The sequence below is a fragment of the Loxodonta africana genome, chromosome 19 (genome assembly GCF_030014295.1).
Source record: "Loxodonta africana isolate mLoxAfr1 chromosome 19, mLoxAfr1.hap2, whole genome shotgun sequence".
Taxonomy (NCBI): domain Eukaryota; kingdom Metazoa; phylum Chordata; class Mammalia; order Proboscidea; family Elephantidae; genus Loxodonta; species Loxodonta africana.
In genome coordinates this window covers 10,632,954-10,659,132 of record NC_087360.1, presented here as the reverse complement: position 1 = coordinate 10,659,132, position 26,179 = coordinate 10,632,954, and the positions used below count along the sequence as shown (strand labels likewise).

The window sequence follows — 26,179 nt, the reverse complement described above, 5'->3', positions numbered from 1 at the left end:
AATCACACAGCCAGGTAGACTGATGTCACTCAACAGTCACGTTCACCACCACGACTGGGCACCCAGCACAGCCTGGAAACCTCCTGGATTTCTTGTCCGCTTCTGCACAATCACTCTCTCATACTTCTCCCAGTTTCCTCAAATATTTCATCTCTTCTTCCCATCAAACGTCAACTAATGGCCTTGCCCCACACCTCACAGAAAACCCTCTGCCCACCACATATCCGCTCACCTACTGCACCTGTGACCACCGTCTCCTCCTTCCTTCCTGTTACCCCAGAGGAAATGCCCCTCAACCCATCCATCCACAATGCTCTGGATCCCGACTCTCCTCCTTGTCCAACCGCCATGCCTGCCTCCCTGACACCTTCACTTCAGTGTCTCAAAAGCATCTCATGTGTCCCAAAGAGTATCTTATGTGTCCCAAAGAGGATTCTGTTCCTCTCCTTCCTCAAATCCACAGCCATTCACTCCGCTTCTTAAGCTAGACAACCGGCAGTCATCCTTAACGCCGCCCTCCTCCTCACCAGTCACTCTGCTTCTCAAGCTATACAACCAGCAGTCATCCTTAACACTTCCTCCTCCTCACCCCTAGTACACCTCATCATCAAATCCTTTAAAGCCGACTGGCCCAGTCATCTCAGTCGGTCCACTTCTTTCCACTGTCCCTGCCACCATGCTAGTTCAGCAAGCCCCACTGTCTTCTACCTGCTGGACAACTGCAGTAGCCTCCCTCCTAATCAGCATCCCTGAATCCACCAACTCCAACAGTCTCCACATTTCAGAAGCTCAACTCCAACTGTGGCCGCCCAGCACATGTAGGATAAAAGCCCCCAACCTGACTCAGGTCCTGCAAGCACACTGTTCACTACGCCCTGAGGACCTTCGCTCCTGCTCTAAATCAGGCCCTCCTGAGCCCTGCGTTTTTTCCTTTCGAGGCCTCATTACAGTCTGTAATGACATATTGACGTATATCATCAATGAGCTAATGTACTTCTTGCCAGCAGAGTGCAAACTCCAAGAGGGTGGGGACTAGATCTGTTTGGTCAGGACAAACACTATTTCATTTATCTCTGTGTCCCCCAAAGATCTTGAATAGTAAGCACAAATAGTAAACACAAAATTAAAGTGAATCCAAATCTAACCCTGCTTTGCAAAGTTAGTCACCCCAGGACCAATCGTGAGCTACGTGCCGTGATGAATCTGATGAAATGGAATTCGATCATTAAATAAGCCACGGGGCCTTCGCGCTTGCTGCTCCCACTGTTTGGACCAATCCTCTCCTGACTGTTTGGATGCCTGGCTGCTCCACCTTTAGGACTCAGCCCAAGTTTCACCTCCTCAGAGAGGCTCTCCCTACAACCTCAAGTACCCCTCTCTCTCTAACACATCACCCTGTGGCCTGCACAGCACTGAGCACAATTAAAAACCTTACTTGGTTATTAACTTCTTAAATCTTCTACCTCCCTAGGACCTTTAAGGCAGCAACTGTGCGTTGTCCTGTCCACAATGTACCTAGTGCCTGGGACTGTACCTGACACACAGAAGACAGAAGGCACCCCAATAAATGGTGATGCAATAAATGAGTGAATGAATGCAAGAATGCGTGAGAATATGACTACTGCATGACTCTGGATGACTGCTAACCACAAACAGTTACCAAGCTCTCCAAAATAAGACAATATACTTACTTGCCCAACCTTCGAAAGTTTAAGTTCTCTTAAGGTATAGTCATGAGCGGCACTTTCTTTGACGTTCCTAACACGCATGACCCCATATTCTTTGAGGGCATACTCATCAGGCCAGTATTTGACACATTTACTCTGGAAGGGATCAGAGAAAAGACAGTTACTCTCTGTGAGCTGTGAAATAAAAGCCTAACCCATGGAATATTATTCACCCATAAAAAGGAATAAAATACTGATACATACTATAATGTGGATGGACCTTAAAAACATGCTCAGTGAAAGAAACCAGACACAAAAGGCCACATGTCATATAATTCCCTTTATACGAAATTTCTAGAATAGACAAATCCCTAGAGAGAGAAAGCAGACTGGTGGTTGCCAGGGCCTGGGGGAGGGGAGAGACTGCTTAATGGGCACGGGGTTTCCTTGTGGGGTGATGGAAATGTTTTGAAACTAGACAGAGGTGGTGGCTGCACAACACTGTGAAGGTACTAAATGCCACTGAATTGTTCACTTTAAAAGGATTCATTATGTGAATTTCATCTTAATAAATGTGAAAAAACAAAAAAAGCAGCAGCAGCAGCAGCCTACACCAGCAGAAAGCAAATGTTCCAGTCTTGCTGCGTGAACACCAAAAACCCCTCACCATCGGCTGATTCCGACCCATAGTAATGACTGCTAGCGTGGAGAACAGTCGGTCTAGCATCGCACTGTTGAATTTCCAAAGACAAAGAGAGAAGAGTTCAAATAAGAAAAGATGATGCTCGGAGACTCTGGGATAAGTAGGAAGAGAAAGGCAGCTCTTGCAGAGTGGTCCGACCCAAGCCACGGCTCAAAGGAGACTCAGTGCTGCTTTATTTCCGTCTAAAGCACCCAAGGTTCATAGAGAGCGGTACCAACCAGTGAGGGTGCTGTCTGGCAACCACCGAGTTCTGAATTCTAGAGATCTGCCCGTCACTCTGTAGAGAAGGCAAGCGAGGACTCTGGAGGTGGACGAGGCGCCCAGCGAGCCAGACTGTCTGGTTCCTTTCCGCGCCAGTGTAGGAGGACGCTGTGCCTTATCTGCCCAAGTGTGAACGACTCTCACAGCGAGGCAGCCTTTGGGGTTCTGAACCAGCTGCTTTTTCTATATCCAGATCCATCTGATACCTACTGCACACGTCACCTTCCCTTAACTGGGTGCCTGGGAACGCCAAGCCTGCAATAATAGCTGCTGGCTTCGAGACCAGGGGATGGAAAAATACGGCACCAGGAAAATCATTCTTGCTGCAACAAGGATGGGATTTTGCTAAATGAGAGATGAGCTTGCATACATTTTGCGATGTGACCTGGGCAGACAATGCTTTCCCTCTTCCCGCCCCTGGGAGCAGTCACCTATAACCACTCCCTTTCCACAACCACCAAGATAGAAAGAGCACCAAGAGAAGCTTACCTTATATGTTAGGAAGACAGAGAAATTGACAGTTATGAAATGAGACATGAGAGAGCAGCCACAGATGCCGTCACCGTTTAATAATTAATTGAAGGAAAAAAAGCAGGGCAGAAGGCAGCTCAGAGGACGGGTTAATGGGTAGTGCCACTTTTTTACTTGGAATTATTTATGTGGTCTTTTATTTATTATAATTCGGAATTAAGCTTTTTCTCTAATGCTTTTAGATCCAAATACTTTTTTTTTAATAATTTTTATTGTGCTTTAAGTGAAAATTTACAAATCAAGTCAGTCTGTCACATACAAGCTTATATACACCTTACTCCATACTCCCACTTACTCTCCCCCTAATGAGTCAGCCCGCTCCCTGCTTCCAGTCTCTCCTTTTGTGACGATTTTGCCAGTTTCTAACCCTCTCTACCCTCCTATCTCCCCTCCAGACAGGAGATGCCAACACAGTTTCAAGTGTCCACCTGATACAAGTAGCTCACTCTTCATCAGCATCTCTCTCCCACCCACTGTCCAGTCCCTTCCATGTCTGATGAGTTGTCTTCGGGAATGGTTCCTGTCCTGGGCCAACAGAAGGTTGGGGACCATGACTCCCGGGATTCTTCTAGTCTCAGTCACACCAATAAGTCTGGTCTTTTTATGAGAATTTGGGGTCTGCATCCCACTATTCTCCTGCTCGCTCAGGGGTTCTCTGTTGTGCTCCCTGTCAGGGCAGTCATCGGTGGTGGCCGGGCACCATCTAGTTCTTCTGGTCTCAGGATGATGTAAGTCTCTGGTTCATGTGGCCTTTTCTGTCTCTTGGGCTCATAGTTATCGTGTGACCTTGGTGTTCTTCATTCTCCTTTGATCCAGGTGGGTTGAGACCAATTGATGCATCTTAGATGGCTGCTTGTTAGCATTTAAGACCCCAGACACCACATTTCAAAGTGGGATGCAGAATGTTTTCATAATAGAATTATTTTGCCAATTGACTTAGGAGTCCCCTTAAGCCATAGTCCCCAAACCCCCACCCTTGCTCTGCTGACCTTTGAAGCATTGTTTGAGATCCAAATACTTTTTTGACAGATTTGACAGAATTGTTATGTTCCCCAAATGAACACTTCTAATAGTCATTGAATGCAATGCTGTTATTGGCCAATCAATTCTAAGCACTGCTCCCAGTCACTCCAGAAAACTTAAAAGAGGACAAAAAGTTAAATCATGACTTCAAAAAGAATGTTCGAGCTGGCTTCAAACATGTGCAAGTTGCTGAAGCCCTCCTCCCAGCTTTCCAAGCAAATCCTAAAATGTGCACACTGATACTGAAGCTTTCACATGACAGCCCAGGGAGCAAAGGGAGCCTATGGGCTGGATTTTCTTCTGTGCACTGGGGATACCAAGAGTAAATTTTCAGAAAAGCCTGTAGAGGGAATAAAAGCCCATCGTATCATCCTCCCCGAAGAGTGAAGAAGAATGGCAAAGCGGGCAGACATGAAGTGGCGAGGGGTATGGCGGGTGGTCTGGCCCAATGTCTGTCTGTTCTAAGCGCTTCCCACAGCTCCTCTGAAAGGGACCGATATTGATTTCTCTGAGATGACATGAGAACTCTTTCTTCACCATTTCAGAGGCGAAATGACATAAGAACCCTTTCTTCACAGCCATCAAGTTCTCTGAGAACTGGCAGCCGCCTGCAAATTGTCAGGCACTGACCAGGACAGAGGGCTCCAGTTTTCTTTTCCATGCTTAGAGAAGGTAACACCCACCTGAAGCACAAACTATGAGAACATTTTAACTTGCCCAGTAATTCAAGAACACTCAATGCTACTGCAGACAGCTGCTGGGTGAAGGCTTTGTTTCACAACAACTAGGTCTGGTCTCAAAAGTATTCCAAGAAAATCTGGAGACATACAGTGGTGATGGTTGCATAACGTGCTGAATATAATTAATGTCACTGGTTTGTACACATAACAAAGATTGAAATGGCAAGTGTTTTGTTATGTTCTACCACAAAAAAAGAAAAAAAAATTTTTTTCAAAGAATACTAACTGGGAGCACAACAAAAAAAATCTTACAAAAATCACACTGCCCTTCACAAATCCAAAAGCTGACCTGTCTTAGGTTTAATTTACAGGGGTGACTGCTACATTCCATGTGATTCTTACATACACCGATTAAAGCATATCTTAAAATGAACTTGAACTAGAACACGAACAAAAACATGTAATGCTTCCATATTAAAAAAAAATCCACCTGGATGGGCTGGTTTTGGGAAAACAGATTTTGGGATAACTGTACACTCCATGAGACTTGTTTACTTTTCTCTAGGTGTGGTGTGTTTCAATTTTTAAAAAAACTGCAATGTTGTAAAGAGGGAGGAGAGATGGGTACTACTGGAGGGCAGTCTGTCAGACTTATTAACATGTAAGGCATGTGTCCCCCCACAGTCCAGCAATGCTTATTCTTGACATCTAACCTAGAGAAACACTCATCACCAGGACACAAGGGCAAGACCAAGATCAGACTGCTCATTTCAGCACTGTTTGTAAGAATAAAAACTGGGAACATAAACATTCATCCAGGGCAGAAACGGTTCCGGAAATGATGGTACATCCACCCCGTGGAACGCTACCCAGTTACTGAGAAGAGTGAGATAGGCCGGTATGTGCTAACAGAGGAAGTCAGAACATATATTGCTGCATGGGGGAAGGGACAAGATGCAGGATAAAATCCAAACAGAAAACAGTACTATATATTTCTATAGTACATATTGTGTACGTGCAATTTATACATGGATATCCAGTACATTGCTGATTGCAACCCCATATGACAGTAGAACAGAGCGTAGACAGGGTTTTCTAGGCTGCAATTTTTACAGGAAGGAGCCCTGGTGGTACAGTGGTTAAGCACTAGGCTGTTAACCAACAGGCCAGGAGTTTGAACCCACCAGTCACTCCGTGGGAGAAAGATGTGGCAATCTGCTTCTGTAAAGATTACAGCTTTGGAAACCGTATGGGGCAGCTCTACTCTGTCCTGTAGCGTCGCTATGAGTCAGAATCAACTCGGCAGCAATGGTTTTGAGTTTTTGGTTTTTAATCTTTATGGAAGCAGATTGCCAGGTCTCCTCTCCTGCAAAATAGCTGGTGGGTTTTAACCACCAACCTTTCAGTTAGCAGCCAAGTACTTAGCCGCTGTGCCACCAGGGCTCCTTATCCAGATAAACACGTATGTAAATGCTGAGAAAACAGTGTAGAAGAACACACATCAAGCTGGTAACAGAGCTTTCACTTTGGAGGAGGAGACTAAAATGGGAGGCCAGGGATGTCATTACAGGCAACTTTTACCTCAACTGTAATGTGCTTGAATATTTACGTGAATGTAATCATTTGGATATTTCAAATTAATTGTTTCAAATGCTTAAAAGTCATGATATAATTATAATTTGCATGACCAGTGAGATCAATGCTTTTTAAACAGTACTCTCATCACCTGAAGGAACTAGGTAGGCCTTCGTATACTCCCTTTCCGACTTTTGCTTCTGGGCACAATGGAGTCAACAGGGGCCAGATTTACCCTCCCACCTTAGACAACTGGAAAATACACAGGACAATGGTTTTCAGACAGTGGACAACATGCAGCTCAGGACAGTGATCCCTCAGAGAAGGGAAGCAAATGAGGTGAGCCCTATGACAGCCTGACTTGTTGTCTAAAGAAAAGTCCCCAGGCTGTAACACAGAGAGGGGGAACCAAAACAGCCCAGTGATCTCCAAGTTGAGGAGACAAGAGTTGAGAATTCAGTGAAGTCAAGGCAGTTAGAATTCACAGAGCAGAACCCCAGAGAGAGGAGAGCTGAACAGAGAGTGCTCTGAAGATCTGTAGACGGTTCCCGCAAGTCTTCAGCCGAGTACTGATCAAATGCGTACGTGTAAGGAAACTACCTGAAACTGGGGAAAAAACAGGCAAAAGGAACAGGAGGAAGAGTTCTCAAAAATAGTTCATGTTCCCCACAGACAGAGTCAAGAAAGCTTGTAATACACAGGCACCGGGTTAAGTACCCAAAAGTGGGGCCAATTAGCCCTAGACTGAAGGCCGTGACAATCCCACCTAACAAAGCTTAAATTCAAGCCTTGAAAGGATCAAACTACTTCCAAATAACTACATCCCAGAACAATGTCAAAATCATTTAAGAGAAAAATAAAAAGCAAAACATTTAACACCTAACAGAAAATTTTCAAAGTATGGTATCAAATAAAAAATTATCCAGCATGCAAACAAGCAGGAAAATGTGACCCATAATGAAGGCCCAGAAACGACATATATAACAGAATTAGTAGACAAGCACATTCATTAAAAGTTATTATAAATGTACTTCATATGTTCAAAAGGGAGCCCTGGTGGCGCAGTTGTTAACAGCTCAGCTGCTAGCCAAAAGGTGGGCAGTTCTACTCTACAGGGTCTCTATGAGTCAGAATAGACTTAACGGCAACAGGTTTGGTTTGGTTTTTTTGGGTTTTTTTCCTATGTTCAAGAGGGATAGGAAACCATGCACATGTTAAGGAGAGACATATTAAGATATAAAAAAGACCCAAATAAAACTTGTAGGGATGAAAAATATCTACAACAAAAAATATACTGGATAGGATTAACAACAGATTACACATTGCAGAACAAAGATTCATTGAAAGACAAAGCAAAAGAAACTATCCAAAATAAAGCATAGGAGAAAATAAGAATGAAAAAAAATGAATGAAGCCTCCATGAGCTGGAGTCCCAGGATGGAGTGGGAGAGAGACAGAGACAGAGAGTGAGTGTGAGAGAGTGTGTGTGTGTGTGTGTGTGAGAGAGTGTGTGTGTGTGTGTGTGAGAGAGAGTGTGTGTGTGTGTGAGAGAGAGTGTGTGTGTGTGTGAGAGAGAGTGTGTGTGTAAGACAGAGCGAGAGAGAACATATTTGAAGAAATATCAGCTGAAAAATATCCAAATTTGAAGAAATCTATAAATCCACAGATCCAAGAAGCTCAACAAACCCCAAGTTGAAGAAACAAAGTATACCAAGATATATCACAATCAGGTTTCTCTTACTCCCTTTTCACCAGAGAGTAAGTTCGAATAAGCTCTTTGTTCATTCAATTCCTAACACAGCCAACCTGACACATCCAATGTTTTAAGATATTCTGTCAGAAGAGAAGAGCATTAAGTACCGTACCTTTCCTCTCTCCACTTCTTTCGTTGTCATGACAATCACTCGGGAGTTCTCCCGGAACACCATCCGCCAGAAGTCGTTCACCGTGTTTTGCAGGCAGCCTTGGGTGGCAATGTAACTCTTCTTGGGTTTTGAATTGTTGCACTTGGTTTCAAATTCAGGCTAGAAATATAGGAAGAAAAATTCCTTCAAACATTTCAAAGTTGCTTTTGGGACACAAGGAAGGGCGGCTTACGATACAAAAATAGGCGAGCATTGTACAGTCGGAAAAGATTGTGAAAAACAGAGTTTACCATTATAATATTTGCATTGATATAATCTGAAACAGGCTCGTTGGGATCGCCATCGTGTAGGACAACCCTGGTGTGATCAACTGGAAGAGAGAGAGACTACAGTCATAGAAGTACACCACTTCAGGGAAAATCAGTTCAAACCAGTTAATCCTCAGCCTCTCCCAAATTCTGTTTACTGCACGCTAAAATCACATAAAAAATTAAAATCCAAATGACCAAACAAGAAGCTGAACATGATGCCTCCATGATACTTTAAGAAGAATAAAGCACTGAATAAGTCAGTTAACAGCACTGCACCAACGTCAACTTCCTGACTTTGATAATGTTTTGATTATGTAAGATATTATGATTGGGGGAAGCTGGGTGAAGGGTACACAGAAATTCTCTGTACTATTTTTGTAACTTCTTGTGAGTCGAAAATCATTTCTAAATAAATTGTTAAAAAGAAGAACAAAATTTCTAAACAAATTGTTAAAAAGAAGAACAAAACACAAATAAAATGACATAATGTCTGAAATTCGCTTTAAAATAATCTGGGGAAAGGGGGGAAGTAGATCAGAGTATAGATGAGTCAATAATTGTTGAAACTTGAGTAACGGGGGCGTACCCACCAAGACCCACTGCCACCGAGTCAATTCCGACTCATAGCAACCCCATAGAACAGAGTAGAGCTGCCCGATAGAGTTTCCAAGGAGTGCCTGGCAGATATCGAACGGCTGACAACCTTTTGGTTAGCAGCCGTAGCACTTAACCACTACACCACCAGGGTTCTTAATACTATTCTATATACTTTTACCTATCTTTAAAAACTTCTATAATAAAAAGTCTTAAAAGTTTTAAGCAGAATGAAATACAGTATCTGTAGTGGTTTTAAAGATATGTCTGCAAATTTTTTGCTATTTTTTCCCTCAAAAGTTAAGAGTTTAATTCTCCTCTCGAGGGTGGGCTGGATTCAGTGACTCCCTGCTAACAAATAGAACGTGGTTAAAGGATATCATTCATGCTTGGTAGAGTAGAGGGACAGCGAAAAAGAGGAAGACCCTCAACCAGGTTGACTGACACAGTGGCTGCAACAATGGGCTCAAGTTAACAATGACTGTGAGGATAGTTCAGAACCAGACAGTGTATCACTCTGTTGTACGTAGGGTCGCCATGAGTCGGAAATGACTCGACGGCACCTAACAAGAACAACAGAAGTCACTTCCAAAATCAAGTGACAAAAAGACTGCAGCTTCTGTCTTGGGTGTGCACACCGTACTCGCTCTCTTTCTCTCGGAGCAATTGCTCTGAGGGAGCTAGTGAGGCAACCCATTTGCGAAGAAACAGAGCCCTGCCAACAACCGAGTGAGCCGGGTTCCAACCCTTCCCCAGTCGAACCTCCAAAGAACCACAGTTCCAGCTGACATGCTGACTGCAGCCTCGTAAGAGACCCTGAGCCAGAACCACTCACCTAAGCGCCGCCTGAATTCCAGACCCACAGAAATTGTGATAATAAATATTTGTTGTTTTAAGCTGCTACATTTTCAGGTAATTTGTTGCACAGCAATAGATGGCTAATATGGTATCTAACTAAGAGACAAGCAACCTAGAAGACAAAAATTCTGATAGTATTGACTGACCAAATTCTATACACAAGTGCATTATTGGTGTAAGAATCTAAGTGCTCAACCTAGGCAACATATTTCACAATGGGACTTAGCAATATAGTTGTCTATCTTAACAGAATACTGCTCCTTTGCCTCAGATGCCCCACCTTTAAAGAAATGAGATGTTAATTAGGGGAAACATCTGCTTGGAATCTTTAAGGGGGTAGGAGAAGCAATATCCTATAACACACTGCACACTATTGTTTCTTTCATCTTTTCCTATATCCCTACATCTTATGAATGAGTACCATTAGACCCCCTGAGTGGAAGTGAAAACCTACATATAAAAAGGAAGAGGCTTCTCCCAGGTTGTTGGGACCACACTGTGGCTCCAACTGCTTCTCTACAAATTCATTGTTGCCGCCCCTCCCTTAGCATTATGTCTCTCCCTCCTCCCATTCTCACCTAATGAGTTACAAATACACATACAGAAGTGATATGTGTAGACCATCATGTATATATACATATGTATGTGGCAAAAGAAGAGCCTTGGTGATGCAGTAGCTAAGCGCTTGGGGGCTAACCGAAAGTTTGGCAGTTCGAACTCAGCAGCTGCTCTGCAAGAGAGAGATGTGGGAGCCTGCTTCCGTAAAGATTTACAGCCTTGGAAACCCTATGGGGCAGTTCTACTCAGATCTATAGGGTCACTATGAGTCAGAATCAACTCGATGGCAATGGGTTTGGTTTATTTTTTTTTGCAGACATTCACACGGCATGGGTTTACACGAACTGATGGAATGGATGGCTCTGATCTTATAAGACATTAGAGCATAATGCTCTTCAAATCTGATCACACACCCCAACAACAAAAAGCTTTTGCACGCTGAAATATATACACGTTATGTACACATTGTCCATTCACTGTCATGGGTCTGCGGAGAAGGGCACGTGGCCCCCAGAAAAAGTTATGGGGGTACTGGGATCAAAAATCACTGAGCAGGATACTGATACTTACAAGGCAGGATGTTTTTATATCTATTTTTGTTTTTATTTTCTTGCCTTTGGCCCTCTTTGCGGCTGTAGAGAAGTTTGCACTCCTGTTGTTGCAGAGTCTAGGAGAAACAAAAGTAAATACGATCCTGTGTCAAAAGCTTAAAAAAGAGAAAGGAAAAAGCCCTGGCTCAGCATTTGCCGCAAGGAATTCATCCTAGAAGATGTTCAGAGCTGTATGCAGTAGTTACAAGGATGTTCACCTTAACAGTGTTGACAGTGCCAGTACGTTAGAGACAACGTAAATGTCCAACGGGGAAGGACTGCCTAAATCAAACTATCACTCATTCATACAAAGGAATGCTCTACAGCCATGTAAAAAGATGTCCTAGGAGAATATTTAATGCCTTGGAAAGATGCTCACAACTAAGTGTTGAGTGGAAAAAAAAAAGGTCAAACTTTCAGAACTCTATGCTATAAACCATGTTTGCAATCATCTATGTATGTAAGAAACGGCAGAAGGGTATACACCAAAGAAGTGACGGTGATTTTTTTTTTTTTTCAGAGCAGTGGGATTATGAAGGATTTTTCTTCCTTCTCTTTATTACCTGTTTTTTTTTTTTTTTGTCTAAATTTCCTACGAGGAATAAATTGAATATTTATTTTAAAAAAATTTTTAAGTAACCGTTATTTTACAAATGAAAGTCAACAAATATCGGTATAGAATATACAAATAAGAGATGTGACCCGTGTTTTTGAGGAGTTTACAGTCTGCTTGCTTTTACTGTTGACTTATTCAGAGCAAACAACAGTTCCCCAGTTTGGACACTGGAGGACAGTGGGAGGTGTTTTTGGTGCCACTGGATCGTGGGATCCAGGCAAGGCTTTCGAGTCCTCCTAGACCAAAAACCCATGTCAGTGCCACAGACAGAGACCCATGTCTGAGTCGACACACACACACACACACACACACACACACACTATGCCCTCCCCTGGCAAAACCTGACCAGAAGTCAATGTGTGGAAGAGCATGCCTGGGCTCCTGAAGCAAGCAGCCAGAAAGGCATCTTGGTAGGGAAAGGAGGTAAGGAGCAAGATCCAGGAAAGAAGAGATTCTTGACCGGACAGCTACAGACAGGACTGGCCCCAAAGGAAGAAGGGGTTTGGGGAAGTCGAGAGAAGGGCCAGCTGCAGAGTCAGACAGGAAGGTGGACAACGAGCCAGGCTGAAGTATATTCACAGGGAGGTTTCATTTTGAAAATTACAAAAGTACCTCTTCAAGGGATCATTAGTCTCAAACGAGCCTGATTTTTAAGCTGAATCAATAATGGGAAATCAAAATAGGCAAATCAAGAAAGTGAAAGGTAGCCTAAAAAAAACACATATATATACACACACACACACACACACACACACACACACATAAAATGCCAAAATGGCTACCCCTTAAAGATTTCTACAAGGAGAGACAGAGTCAATATTTCACACAACATGGCAGCCCTGTTACATTTCCTTTTCATTTATCTGAATTTCATAGACAGACAAAAACGTCAGGATTTTAAATTGGTTTAACTATCAGTTTCAAAACACAATGTTCAGCCTTGACACAGAGTTCGTAACAAAAGTGTTTAGCTAGCAGAAACCTGGAACAACAGCAAAATACAACTTATGTAGAGCTCTGACAGTGACATTAAAAAATGATCAAATTAAAAAATGATCTCTGATTAAGTCATTAAAGCCGTGTGCCTTCTCAGAGCTGGTGTTTCCTCTGCACTGTGAGCCAGTCTTACCCAACCAATCTGCTGTGTTAAGAGGAAGGTTCAGTCTTGGATCTGAGACAGGTCATTATGGTGAGGTTCAAAATGAAGTTCAAACGCTACGAACTGAATCATTCACTTAAAAATCAACCAAGTGAATAGAAACAACAACAATAAAGAGTTCTATGGGGTTTTTTTTGTTTGTTTTGTTGGCTAGGAAATAATTCGCTTCTTGATTTAAAACAAACTTGGCAGCAAAGCCTTCAGGCCTTCACTGATGAACCAAACTTTCCCTGATGCTTCACTTGTGGTGGGCACGTGGCCAGCACTATCTATACCAAAGGCAAGTCAAATCCTGTCAGATTTGCCAATTTAATTATCCTTCAATGGCTTCCTCTGCCTTCAAGATCAAGTCCAAGCATTTCAGTACCACACAGGAGCTAATGGGTCCTGCCTTCGAGGCCTGGCTCTGACCTCAGCCCTCTGCTTCCCTGCAGGCCATGGAACAGAGTAATAGCTGAAGTCAGGTGGCCCTGAGCCGGAATCCGACCCTGCTCTTTGTTATTAGCTTATAGCCTTGGCCAAGTTACTTAACCTGCCTGTGGCTCAGTTTCCTCAAATGTAAAAGAGGGATAATCCTAATACCTACCTCACAGGGTTGGTGCCAGGATTAAAGGAGATACAGGTAAAGTATGTCACAATGCGTGGAATATGGCTTTGTGTGTAGGAGAGGCTGGCATTTGCTATAAAATTTTAATTGTTACATGAGCTCTATGCTCTGACTACTCCAAGTGTGGTCTGCAGAGCAGCAGCGTCACCTGGGAGCTGATTAGAAACTCAGACGCTCAGGTCCCGCCCCAGACCTACTGGATCAGAATCTGCATACTAGCAACATCCCCAAGACACCCCAACTCACACTGAAGCTCAAGAAGCACTCTCTCTACTCCAGCCATACTAAAATATGCTCAAAGGTCTTGAATTCACCATATTTCTTCATGCCTACATACTATTCCCTCTGCCTAGAGTTCCTTTTACTGGCCTTGCTCACCTAGTGACTAAAAAAACTAAATCCATTGCCGTCAAGTTGATTCTGACTTATAGCGACCCTACAGGACAGAGTAGAACTGCCCCATAGGGTTTCCAAGGAGTGGCTGGTAGACTCAAACTGCTGACCTTTTGGTTAGCAGCCAGGCTCTTAAGCACTGCGCCACCAGGGCTCCACCTAGTGACTAGTAAGTTTTATTTATTCTTTAGACCCATCTCAAATACTTCCTTCCTCTGAGAAGCATTTCCTGACCCACTCAGTGTGAAGCAGTACTGAGCCCACTGTCCCTAGTACCTTCCTCTATGGGTACACTGGTCACAATGAACCCCAGAGTTCTGGCCCAGGGAAATCCTCCATAACCATGGCATTTGGCTGGGCCATTCACTCAGGTCTGCCAGAAGCTTCCTTTATCCTGCTTGAAATTCCTAATGGCCTCTTCCTTGTGGATATGAGGCTTGAACAGTTCACAGTCTCTGAGCCCAGGAGCTTCCACAAAGGAGTGGCCCAGAGCTTTCCAGAGCTGTGCCCCAGGCTCAGTCGGGCGCTAACTGCCAGTGGCTGGCAGCTGTCATGGATTAATAATGACTAACAGTGCATCTCTCCTCCCAGTTCCTTCCTTAGTGCCCATTAGCCTAATCGGCGCCTGGAGCCCAAGTTGTCTCAACACATTTCATTTCACACAGAGGAAGGCTGACATCCATCTAGAGTCAGAATGAAAATAAAAAGAACCGAGAAGTGGTGACTCTCCGTGCTCTGCCCATAGAAACTCCCCAACTACCCCCTGCCCCCTGGGATCATCAACTATCATCTGCTAAGGGATGCTTCCCACCTGGCACCAGGCTGATGGTTCAAAGAGCAAGAAGAATAGCCAACAGCCCCTGGCCTCGAGGAGGTTACCATCTTGTCATGGTGATCTTCCGAACCTCCCTCTCGCCAGCAGACCCTGGGGTACAAAAAGCTGCTAATGCCCCATCAGGATGAATGTCACTGTGTCTCCATCCCATTCTCCATGGGCCTTGACAGCAAAAGGATGATGCAGAGCTGGGCAGACGATGCAAGATGCCTAATTTTCTCAAGTAATACAACCTAATCTATGAGCCCTCAAAAAGGACCAGGGCTTAAATGCTAACAAGCGGCCATCTAAGATGCATCAATTCGTCTCAACCCACCTGGATCAGAGGAGAATGAAGAACACCAAGGTCACACGATAACTATGAGCCCAAGAGACAGAAAGAGCCACATGAACCAGAGACTTACATCATCCTGAGACCAGAAGAACTAGATGGTGTCCGGCCACAACTGATGACTGCCCTGACAGGGAGCACAACAGAGAACCCCTGAGGGAGCAGGAGATCAGTGGGATGCAGACCCCAAATTCTCATAAAAAGACCAGACTTAATGGTCTGACTGAGACTAGAGGAATCCCGGCGGTCATGGTCCCCAAACCTTCTGTTGGCCCAGGTCAGGAACCATTCCCAAAGACAACTCATCAGACATGGAAGGGACTGGACAATGGGTTGGAGACAGATGTCGATGAAGAGTGAGCTACTTGTATCAGGTGGACACTTGAGACTGTGTTGGCATCTCCTGCCTGGAGGGGAGATGGGAGGGTAGAGAGGGTTAGAAACTGGCAAAATTGTTACGAAAGGAGAGACCGGAAGGGCTGACTCATTAGGGGGAGAGTAAGTGGGAGTATGGAGTAAGGTGTATATTAAGCTTATACGTGACAGACTGACTTGATTTGTAAACGTTCACTTAAAGCTCAATAAAAATTATTAAAAAAAAAAAAAGGACCAGGGGCACCCAGGAATATGGAGGGACTGCTGGAAATGATGGTCACCAGAAGGTCCCAACTGATCACCAAGCACTTATAAAGCACCACGAGGGACTAAACCAACACAAGCAATGGTCCCCTTCCAGGTGCTTATTGTAAACTGAATGCATGAGTCAAATCGGACCTAGAGCCAAAGGGATTGTATCAAACTATAAACCTTAAAGGGCATCAACAGAAAGTTAACCCTCCGATCTATGTTACACATTTAGGAGTGACTGCACTGCTAACATTGTGGAGGGGATAATCTTTCACTGTGCGGAACCATCCCTACATTTATGGCCATTCAACATCCCTGCTCCCCATCCCCCGGCCCCCTGCTGGTCTAAATGCTAAGTCACTGTGACCCAATAACAGAAAAGACCACCACAAGATTCTAAGGTCCTCTGAGTGAAGATCGCCGGGCCTGGCTCTCGACTATAATCTCGTGAATGAAAGTTAAGGCACAGGGTCAAGGACAGAGGCAGGCAGTGTAGGAATCGGCAGGGCCAGGATCCCCAGGCACCATGACCATGACCATGACCATGACCTAGTGGCCATTTCTCTGCACTGCTCTGAGGAGCAGGGCCACATCACTGCAGGAGAAAAAAAAAAATAATGCCACTGACCATGAAGGCCAGACCAAGATGTACGATTACAGGCAGTCCCGGGGTTACAGACATCTGATCCTACTTGCCCTTTAATGTTACGTAAATTTGCCTTCACTGAAAGGACTGAACCAACCCCTACTGCCAACAAATTCTTCATTGCAGTCACCTTCGCTGAAGAATGTGCAGCTTTTAAATCCCTTGCACTAAAGTGAGGCTAAGCGAAAACCGTATGAGCCTTAGGAAGGGATCTCATTTGGAGCCCAGGGACTGCCTGTACTTTACTTTTAGAAACAAACCTCCAAGGATGGATGTATTGGGTGGGATGGCAGAGGGGATGGAGATGGAGCAAATAAGATTTGCAATAAGTGTTCAAGCTAGTTGTTAAAGGGAGTTCATCATACTATTCTCTCTACTTTGGGGGATGTTTGAAAATTCCAATAAAATAGTTTTAAAAAAAGAAATTAATAAAAATGTAAAAGTTCCTCCTAACAGTATCACGCCCCACTCATGGCTTTCGCCTCCTGAAGGAGAGAAAGGAGGCTGAGAAAGGCTGTCAGGCAGATGGTTGCGCTGGTTTCGATGCCATGAATAATTATTAAGACAGCGGTAACCGCCTGGGCAGGCTCCCAAACCAGGCCTCTAGCTGGTCTGAATGGACTTCTGTTTTCCTTTGGCATCTGTCCTCTCTGCGGAGGAACACTGCAATTTTTAACTCAGTTCTCTTCTCTGCGAACTCTGCAGCATTACCCGGCACCACAGACAAGTGACAGCACCCACTTCCTGACACCACGCAGCACGGCCTGTCACCACGTCTCTGCAGTAGACTGGGGCAGTGCTTCCTGAACGAGTCCATCCAGGAAATGAAGGGGCAGCTGGAAACTCTGATCACCATTTGCTTTTGTGAGCTGCCATCGAGTTGGCCCCCAACTCATAGCAACCCCATGTACAACAGGATCAGACCGTTACGCTCCACAGGGTTTTCATTGGCTGATTTTTGAAAAGAGATCACCAGGGCTTTCTTTTTAGTCCGTCTTAGTCTAGAAGCTCCACTGAAACCTGTTTAGCATCATAGCAACAGGCAAGCCTCCAGTGACAGACAGGCGTGTTGCCCAGGAACTGAACCAAGATCTCTCACACAAAAGTGAAGAATTCTACCACTGAACAAGCAGTCCCTGGGTTACGAAAAAGATCCATTCCTGAGGTGCACATGGTTCTCACTTAGCCTTACTTTAGTGCAAGAAAAGGCTGGAATAGTGCCCCGCCTGCTCACCAAAGAAGGTCCCAATTGACCGATAAGCACCTACAAAGCACCATGACAGATTAAACCAACATAAGATATGGTTTCCTTCCAGGTGCTTGTTGTGAGCCAACTCACATCCTTTCCTCCAACAAGGTGAAATATAAGCAGGAAAGCAAATTAAAAAGACATGGCCCCTGGAGAGCAAGTTCTGAGATACGAAACAGCAGCAAACGGTATCTATAATTAAGTGTGTAATTAATGATGTGGTATGGAATTTGGGAGTGAGATCCATGAAAAGTAAGTGAAGGAGGTTTCTGGGAGGAGTTGAGACTTGACGCAGGCAAAGGATTTAGATGGATACTAGTAAGAAAGGAAGGCACCCCAGTAACTGAAGAGGCCAGCAAGTTTGTGGGAGGCTGAAGGAGTCCAGAAGCTATGAGCTAGGAAGTGGTGGGAAATGGATTAGAAGGAGAGAGAAAGAAATGGCGCAGGGCCTTGAAAGTTGGGCAGAAGACTCTCAATGGTTAAGTGAAAGGAAGCGTGCTGTGGTAAAGACTTAGAGTCAGAAGTCCTGCAAGTTCCAACCTTGGCCAACCGTCTTCCAGTCACACCCCTGGGGTTTCCATTTCTTTGTCTTCAAAATGGAGGTCTGAACAGGTGTCCTGTACTGCTGAAAATCCTGTGCCTCTTAAAGGGAACAGGGAGCCACTGAAGGTTTTTGAGCAGAAAAGTGAACTGAGAAATACTGAGAACAGATGAAGGTGAATGGAAAGGCAAGAGACAGAAAGGCCAGAGCAAAAGAGCAGCTCATGTCTTCTGAGGTGATGAGGGCCTGAACCCGGGCATCAGGCTAGATACCAGTCTCTGCCGCTAGCCACCTGAGTGGTCCTGGACAACGACCTTAATCTCTCAGAGCATCTATTTCCTTGTCTCTAGAAACGGGGATAACTCCTTCTACCTTGTAAGATCTGGGGATGCAATGAGATGACTTTATGAAAGTCCCTAGTCCAACATGCAGCACAAAACAGACAATCGATGCTAGTTTCCATCTCTGATGGTTAATTTTATGTGCCAACTTGGCTAGGCTATGCTGCCCAGTTGTTTGGTCAAATACTAGGCTAGCTGCTGGTATGAAGTAGGTACACATGATCAAATCACTTGGCCTTAAGTAAAGCAGATTATGCTCCATGATGTGGGTGGGCCTCATCCAATCAGATGAAGGCCCTCAGAGCAAGAGGGGAGTTTTCCCTAGATTGTATTCTGCCTCCAGACTATAAATAGACATCTTGCCATTGGTGTCCTCTGAAAGTATCGTTTCACTATATTGGAAGTCATACTACAAGGTTAAAGAAGGAGGGAACTGAGAAGAAACGAAGGCCACAGCACAGGTCCATTCAGTGACGAGGATACAAGGACAATGGCAGGTACAGAAAGTAGCAAAGTCAACTAAAGGCAAAGGGGAAAGGCTCGGCAGAGATGTTAAAGAACATAAAAACACCTCAGTTCTTAACATTTTCTATACAGACGTCAAGCAGCTTCTGCAAATAAAAACGACCCTAAGGAGAAAATGTTACCACTGTAGGGAAAAGAACAAAAGAAAGAGATGGCCGCTGTAAAAGAAATATTCCCGAGGAAACCAGGGAATGTCTCAGAGTGGAACATTCAGCTTGTGGATAAAACCCCTAATGGCTAAAACACTCTGCCCACAGGAAGGCAGCGGCTTTTCGGTTAAGCAACTCCGAGCACAGGCCTAGGATGGAAAGTCCTGGTTCCAGCTCAAGCTTACATTGCTGGGGCATTTTTAAGTATTAGGTTGGAGGTTTGTGGGGGCCGTTGTTCACCGTGGTGTTGCTTAGTCACAGGGGAAGATTTCCGCTAGAGATCACCAACAAGACTTATTATTCTAGACACAGCTTTGGGGTGCCGTGAAAGGCTTGTTTCCATAGAACTTAACCATCTCAAGAGAGAATTTATAGCTCCCCTAAGGAGGACGTAATCACTTCAAAGAAATCAAAGTGGGCTGTGGGTCTGAAGATAGGTACTAGCTTCTCCTAGAGACATGGAGGTTAGCAGAGCTGCTGGTCGATCTAGGACGTCTGTCATGCCGTCGGTGGCATGACTGCAATGCCTGTGCAAACTGGAAACAGCTTCAGACCATTACAGAGAAGAGAGGCTTGTGTAACAGAAGGAGGCTGGGCTTTTTCTTTAAAAAAAAAAAAAAAATCAAATTACCCAGGAAAACAAGTTCTAAAGGACTAGGGAAAAACTCCAGTTTAATAGTTTTTGTTGCTGTTTTTCTTAATCAGAAACAGAAGGTTCAAAAACCAAAACCTTTTCTGAAATTCAGCACTGCAAACCTGAATTAGATCCTCTCAGGCATGTGGGTACAGGATCTCAAAGACTAAAATGCATACCCACCAAGCTTCAACTAGGGCTCCAAATGAAAATAAACTGTATGATAGCGTCATAGATTGAATTGTGACCCCCCAAAATATCTGTCAGCTTGGCTAGGTCATCATTTCCTTGTACGACTGTCTGATTGTCTACCATTTTATCTTCTGATGTGATTTCCCTATGTGTTGTAAATCCTATCATATGATGTAATAAGATGGATTACTGGCAGTTATACTGATGAGATCTAAAAGATTAGATGGTGTCTAAAACCAATCTCTTTTGAGATTAAAAAAAAAGAGAGAAGCCAGCAGAGAGACAGAGGAACCTCATCCCACCAAGAAAGCAGTGCTGGGAGCAGTATGTGTCCTTTGGACCTGAGGTCCCTGCACTAAGATGCTCCCAGACCAAGGGAAGACTGATGACAAAGACCTTCCTCCAGAGCTGACAAAGAGAGACTCCCCTGGAGCCGGCACCCTGAATGCAGACTTCTAGCCTACTGGACTGTGAGAGCATAAACTTCTGTGTTAAAACCACCCACTTGTAGTATTTCTGTTATAGCAGCACTAGATGACTAAGACAGATAGTAAAGCAGAATATTACAAAGCAAGGCCTGGAACATTCCTCTACACTTTTTTACCATCAGAAAGCTGTTCTTCACTGAGTGTAGAGCACTCCCATTTTATGTTACCCACAGCCTTGGCAATCCTACAGGACAGTTCTACTCCATCCTATAGGGTTGCTATGAGTCAGAATCGACTCGACTGCAGTGGGTTTGGTTTTTTTTGGTTACTTTATTTTTCTCCTCAACACTCACACCATCTCACATATTGAGTATTTATTTACCTGCTCCTTGGTTTACTATCTATCTCCCCAATTGACTATAAGCCCCATAAAGACAAAGACTTTGACTCGCTCACTGCTGCATCCCCAGAGCCAAAAACAGAACCTGGCATACAGTCTGTGTTCAATAAATATCTGCTGGGTGAATGACAGAACAAGTCATTGGCACCGTCGGCATCTATTGATTGTGACAGATATTATTGGGATGTCTGCCCAGCTCCTTCCTCCTCACCTCTGAGAACTATTCTTCCCCCAGACAAGGTGATCTCTGGAGACAGATTTGTTGTATGTGATCTCTGGACCCAGGATGGATGGCATCCAAGCCAATGAGAATTTCTCTGAAACTTTGGTACAAAGACTGAAAGCTGCTGGTTTAAATACCTGAAAGGGGCTAGAAGTAAGGTTTGTGAGTTAAGGAGCAGAGCAATCAGTCTGAAAAAAAAAGCAGAATGAAGCAGGTTGAGTGGAGGACAGACAGACTGGATACAGACAGGATGGTGAGATGAGAGAGGAGGGTAAAGGGAAGGGGTGAGGGCCAGCAGACTGCCAACAGCAAGATCTCCACCCCCAACTTGGGTCCCGCAGCACCCTGAGGTCAGATGCAGCGGCCAGACTCACCCCACAGCCCCCTGGCAGCTCGGGTGTACGGGAATCCAAAGTGGGGAACAGGCACAGAGAGGGTAAACATCCTTTACACACAGCCACACAATATGCACCTGCCATGAGCCACAAGGGTTGATTCAGGTTTCAGGTAACAAGCATTTCATAGACACAAAACTCTAAAATCGTAGCCTGCCTTTTCATTTATTCAGTGTCAGTCTCATCTGAGTAGATCTTTACTTCCTCCAAACAAATCTGGAAATAGATCTGCCTCTCTACATTCATGAGCAGAGACACACAGGAAGGGCAGATGTTTATATACAGGCAATCGCTAGGAGACACCAAAGACTTGGGTTTGCAACCTCCTGGCCATAGAACATATCCTAGAAAAATAGCATCAGCCTGCATGTATCTCAGCAGCAAAGGAGAAAATGAACCATACCTTCACAAGAGACTTCATAGTTTAAGATGTGTTGAAAGCCAAAGTAATTTATGAATTTCTTATAAATTTTTTATTTACAAGTGTCTTCTTATAAAATGACACATGGAGTTTTACAGAAAACCAGGAAGTCAAGCAGAGACGAACAATGGCTGTCAAAGCTGACTTGCCAATGGCACTGCAATTTAGAACTCTGGCCCATCTTAAAGACCATTGGAACACACTGGAAACTAATCCCAAATTTATCATCTTCTGAGAAACTAAGGTGCAATTACTAAACTACAACTGCCTTACTGTTGTGGCTCAAACTTATTTTCTGAGGATTTAGATTATAATGAGCATCTGCCTCCAAGTAGCTCATTTTTTCCATAAATGGTTTATTCTGTTCTCAGCCTTATTCCCCTGACCCCAACCAGTTTGGAAACTGACTGAATTCGAGACAGAGGTCCATAAGAGATCTAGGAGGCAGACAATCAGCTATTTAGATATCCCTTTGGTTTACACGATTTAGTGCATTTTACCATCTCAGCTTGGCCTCTAAGAAGAACTTGTAGAGTACAAATGTGATCTCGGTTTTTTCCATTTCCCCCTAAAGTCAACTCAATTTTTCCCCTTTTGGTTAATAGTGTGTAAGAGACAACTTGAACATGAGCTGCTACAGAGTGAAACCATCACGTCAGCATTTAGCATTAACCCTCTCCCCATGGCCAGAAAAGTCAGGCTAGGAGTTCTTTCAAAGTTTACATCTTGACCCCACGAATGGGATCATGAAAAACACCCCAACTGCCACAAACTCTTTGGGAAGGTTTGACTTTGTCCTCTAAGCACTGTCCCAAGTGAACCTCATGGTAGACAATCCACTGCTGTACCAGATCCCCACCTCACGGATGTATTTTTAAAGTCTATAAAGTCACTTTAAAAGAAAAGTCATTTATGCAAATAAGCACCTCAGCTACCATTTTAAAAGGAAGTATAAAATTAAAATGGGTCTAGATTGCAAAATAGCTCACTATTTCTTATATTTGACCAAAGAGGTTCGGCATCTTCCCATTTTAATTAAAAAGAGTATTTTGCAGATTTTATATATGCTAACCAAAATCATGTATGATATAAATGTTAAAGATGAACAAAGATGTTTAAAAAAAACATTTTTTTAAATATGGACCCTAAAAATGTTATTAACAATAGTTAATCAGCAAGATTACAAAAAGATGTATACACAAGGCTACTCACTGCAATTCTCTTTGTAACTACCCAAATGCCCATCAATAGACTGACTAAACTATGGTATATTCACACAATGGAGTACTATGCAGAAAAAGGAATGAACCAAATAAGTAACCACATGAATGGCTTTGAGAAGTGGGATTTTTTTGTCAGAGAAGAAAGGAGATAAAAAAGTAATATCAATGAAGTTAATAAAAACCCTGAAGTCCTGAATTTGAAATGGAATTTTCAGTTTGACTCATAATGTATTTTATTTCAAGGGAGAAAAAAAATGTTTCCAGTTCTATCCGTCCATTTCTAGCTTTCATACCTGAGAAGGCCTAGAAGCAACAACCAAACTACTAGAATTGAGCACCTCTGGTGTCCAGACTACAGTTTCTAAATACCACCACTCACTAAAGGAACTAAGAGAAGGGAGGGAGGAAAGAATAAGAGAAGCTAACTCCTTGGAGAAATGGCTGATTCCAGTTTTGACATGGAAACATATACCCCTGTAAAAATTCACCACACGAGAAAGTGAGAAAACTAATTATACATTAAAAAAAAAAAAAAAACTGGAGAATCCTATTTTGAAAACCACTTAGTAAAAAGAAATCCATCATTTATCTTGCCTTGGCGATAGACAGTTTCTCTTATAGAAATATCCCTCTAATAAATGAAGGAGTGATAAAATGAGAATATCTCTATCTTACAACTTCTTATGAAGGAATGGATCTAGGGAATAATTTTCATTGTCTGCTAACAAAACAAAAAGAGAAACAACAGGATATATGTACTTCCTGATACCACCACATACGCAGTCTTGCCAAAAAAAAAAAAAAAAATCTATATCTGATAAAGCCTCTAGATGTATCAACTTACAAGAAATACAAATACAAGGGATGAAGAACAGGTTAAACTCTACCACAGAGATGTAATCAGCAAAATCAGACCATTAGTAGGTCTCACATGACAAAGGACCTGTTTTTTTCAACAACAAAAGCAAAAGAAAGCCAGAGAGAGAGAGAAGCGGTAACCAAAAGATCAAAGAGGTTTAAGATTTTTAAAAAACAGAGATGCCTAGGAAATGCATCAATCAACCACAATGTGTGGAGCTTATTTAAATCATGATTCAACAAATTTTTTCAAACTTAAAGACAACTAGTATAATCTGAACAATGAATGGGTGCTTGAATAAATTTTATCTTTTCTAGATGCAGTAGTAGTATTTTGGTTAATTTTTAAGAATTTTTTATCTTTTGGAAATATTTATGAATAAAAGATATGGTGTTTGGGATAAATTATAAAATTGGTAATAGAACACTGAGGTTCTTTACGTGCATTTATATTTTAAAATTTTCCATAACAAAGTGAAAAAAAAGTAGCCCTTTCCAATTCAAACAAATTATAAATTCATAACCATATTTTTACACAAATAAAAATATATGATTTTTTTTGCCAACCATGCAACCCCCACCCCTGCACTATTTTCAAAAGAGCGCTACGCTGGTTGTTATATGTGTGGGCGCGTTATTTACATGGGTGCATTATTTTTGAAAATATGGTACATATGTGTGTGTGTGTGAGTGTGAGAAAAATGTGAAACAGTCACTATGTGTAATATTAAAGAATTATTGTTAATATTTTTAGGTATGAAAATGGTATTTCAGTTGTTTGTTTGTTTGTTTTTTTTAAAGAGCCCTTATCTTTTAGAGATAATGAAATGTTTTCAAATAAAATGACATCTGGGATTTGGCTCAAGGTAAGCAGGCCTCGGGGAGCGAGTAGGGTAAAGCTAAAAAAGATTGGCCATTAGCAAAAATTGTTGATTTTCAGTGACAGGTAAATTGTTGTAACTAAACTATTCTTTGTTTTTGTATACACACGAAATTTTCCATAATAAATGTTTTAAATAATTACTTTTTTATGCAAATTTTGATGTACGGTTTCTAAAACCTCTGTACCTACCCACCTTACCTCACCAGGCTTTCTGAAGACTGCATGAAACCAGTGCGATGGAGGGAATGACTACTGAAACGCTGCCCTGCATTATCTAGGCAGCGAGGAGAGTGAAGAGAACAGTGAAATACCATTGCTGTTCCAGTGATGCTTTTCATCAGTTTATTCCCTCTCTCAACTAAAAGCTCCTTGAAGGCAGACACCCTGTCCATCTTGTTCTCCACGCCTAGTATGCAGCTTAAGAAATAATGTTTGAGTGAAAGAGTAAGCCCGAGTTCAAGTTCCTGTTGAGCAAAGCTGACTGTGAACGTTCTATTTGTACTCATCTCTAGAGCCGAAATTCAGTCAGTTTGTTGCATGGAGGCTGGACAGTTTACTTAACCTTGCTGAGCCTCACACTCCTCATCTGCAAAATGGAGATAATGTCTATCTCACCAATTTGGTTTGATATAATGTGACTGAAAGGACTTCATTTGCCCATTCATTCATGCAGCAAATACTTGTAAATTTTCAAGTCCTATGAAAAATATGGAATAATCATTCCCATAAATGGGGCAGTAATAATAAAATAATGCAGTTTAATGTTAGTCAAATGTAAATATTCATTCAACAGACATTTATGGAGTTCCTATTATGTCCTAGGCACTATGCGATGTACAAGGATTAACCGTGAAGGTAAAACACCATAATCCTTGTTTCTGAGGAAGTCTTCTATCAATGAAAGAGAGTGGGAGATAAAGATGACAATATCAACTGGTAAGTGACATACCAGAGTGCAACCGAAAGAGGATATTCCCATGTGACATTCTCCTACCCAAGTTGGTTTCAGGAACGAAACCCATTCACTTAACTTCCCAAAGCTATAAATCTGAACTTCCAAATCAAAGCCACCATGAGGTACTTCTCTTTTACTTACTGCAGTGAGGTTATACATTCTTTTAAAGATCAGAGCAAATGCTAGATACCTTCCAAAAGGGTTACAGATTCTTTTGTTTCTCTGGGCTTTTGGCTAGCAGTCCAAACCAAAAGAGTCAAACAGAACTACCAGCTGATCTATTAATATTAACGGCCAACTCCCTTCTCCCAGAACACAGGGCCCTTCTATTT

General features: G+C 42.9%; 1 protein-coding gene across 2 annotated transcripts in view; it reads right to left on the bottom strand.

The window, feature by feature from the left end:
* PTPN11 (protein tyrosine phosphatase non-receptor type 11) overlaps nucleotides 1-26,179 on the bottom strand; it is a 71,974-nt gene that overhangs the window by 17,948 nt on the left and 27,847 nt on the right. For both annotated transcript variants that reach the window (XM_023539330.2, XM_023539331.2), the window contains exons 7-10: nucleotides 11,197-11,293; nucleotides 8,596-8,675; nucleotides 8,306-8,464; nucleotides 1,692-1,823 (exon numbers count right to left, since the gene is read on the bottom strand). In XM_023539330.2, the coding sequence (XP_023395098.1) occupies nucleotides 1,692-1,823; nucleotides 8,306-8,464; nucleotides 8,596-8,675; nucleotides 11,197-11,293 (468 nt within the window). The remainder of the gene's footprint in view (nucleotides 1-1,691; nucleotides 1,824-8,305; nucleotides 8,465-8,595; nucleotides 8,676-11,196; nucleotides 11,294-26,179) is intronic.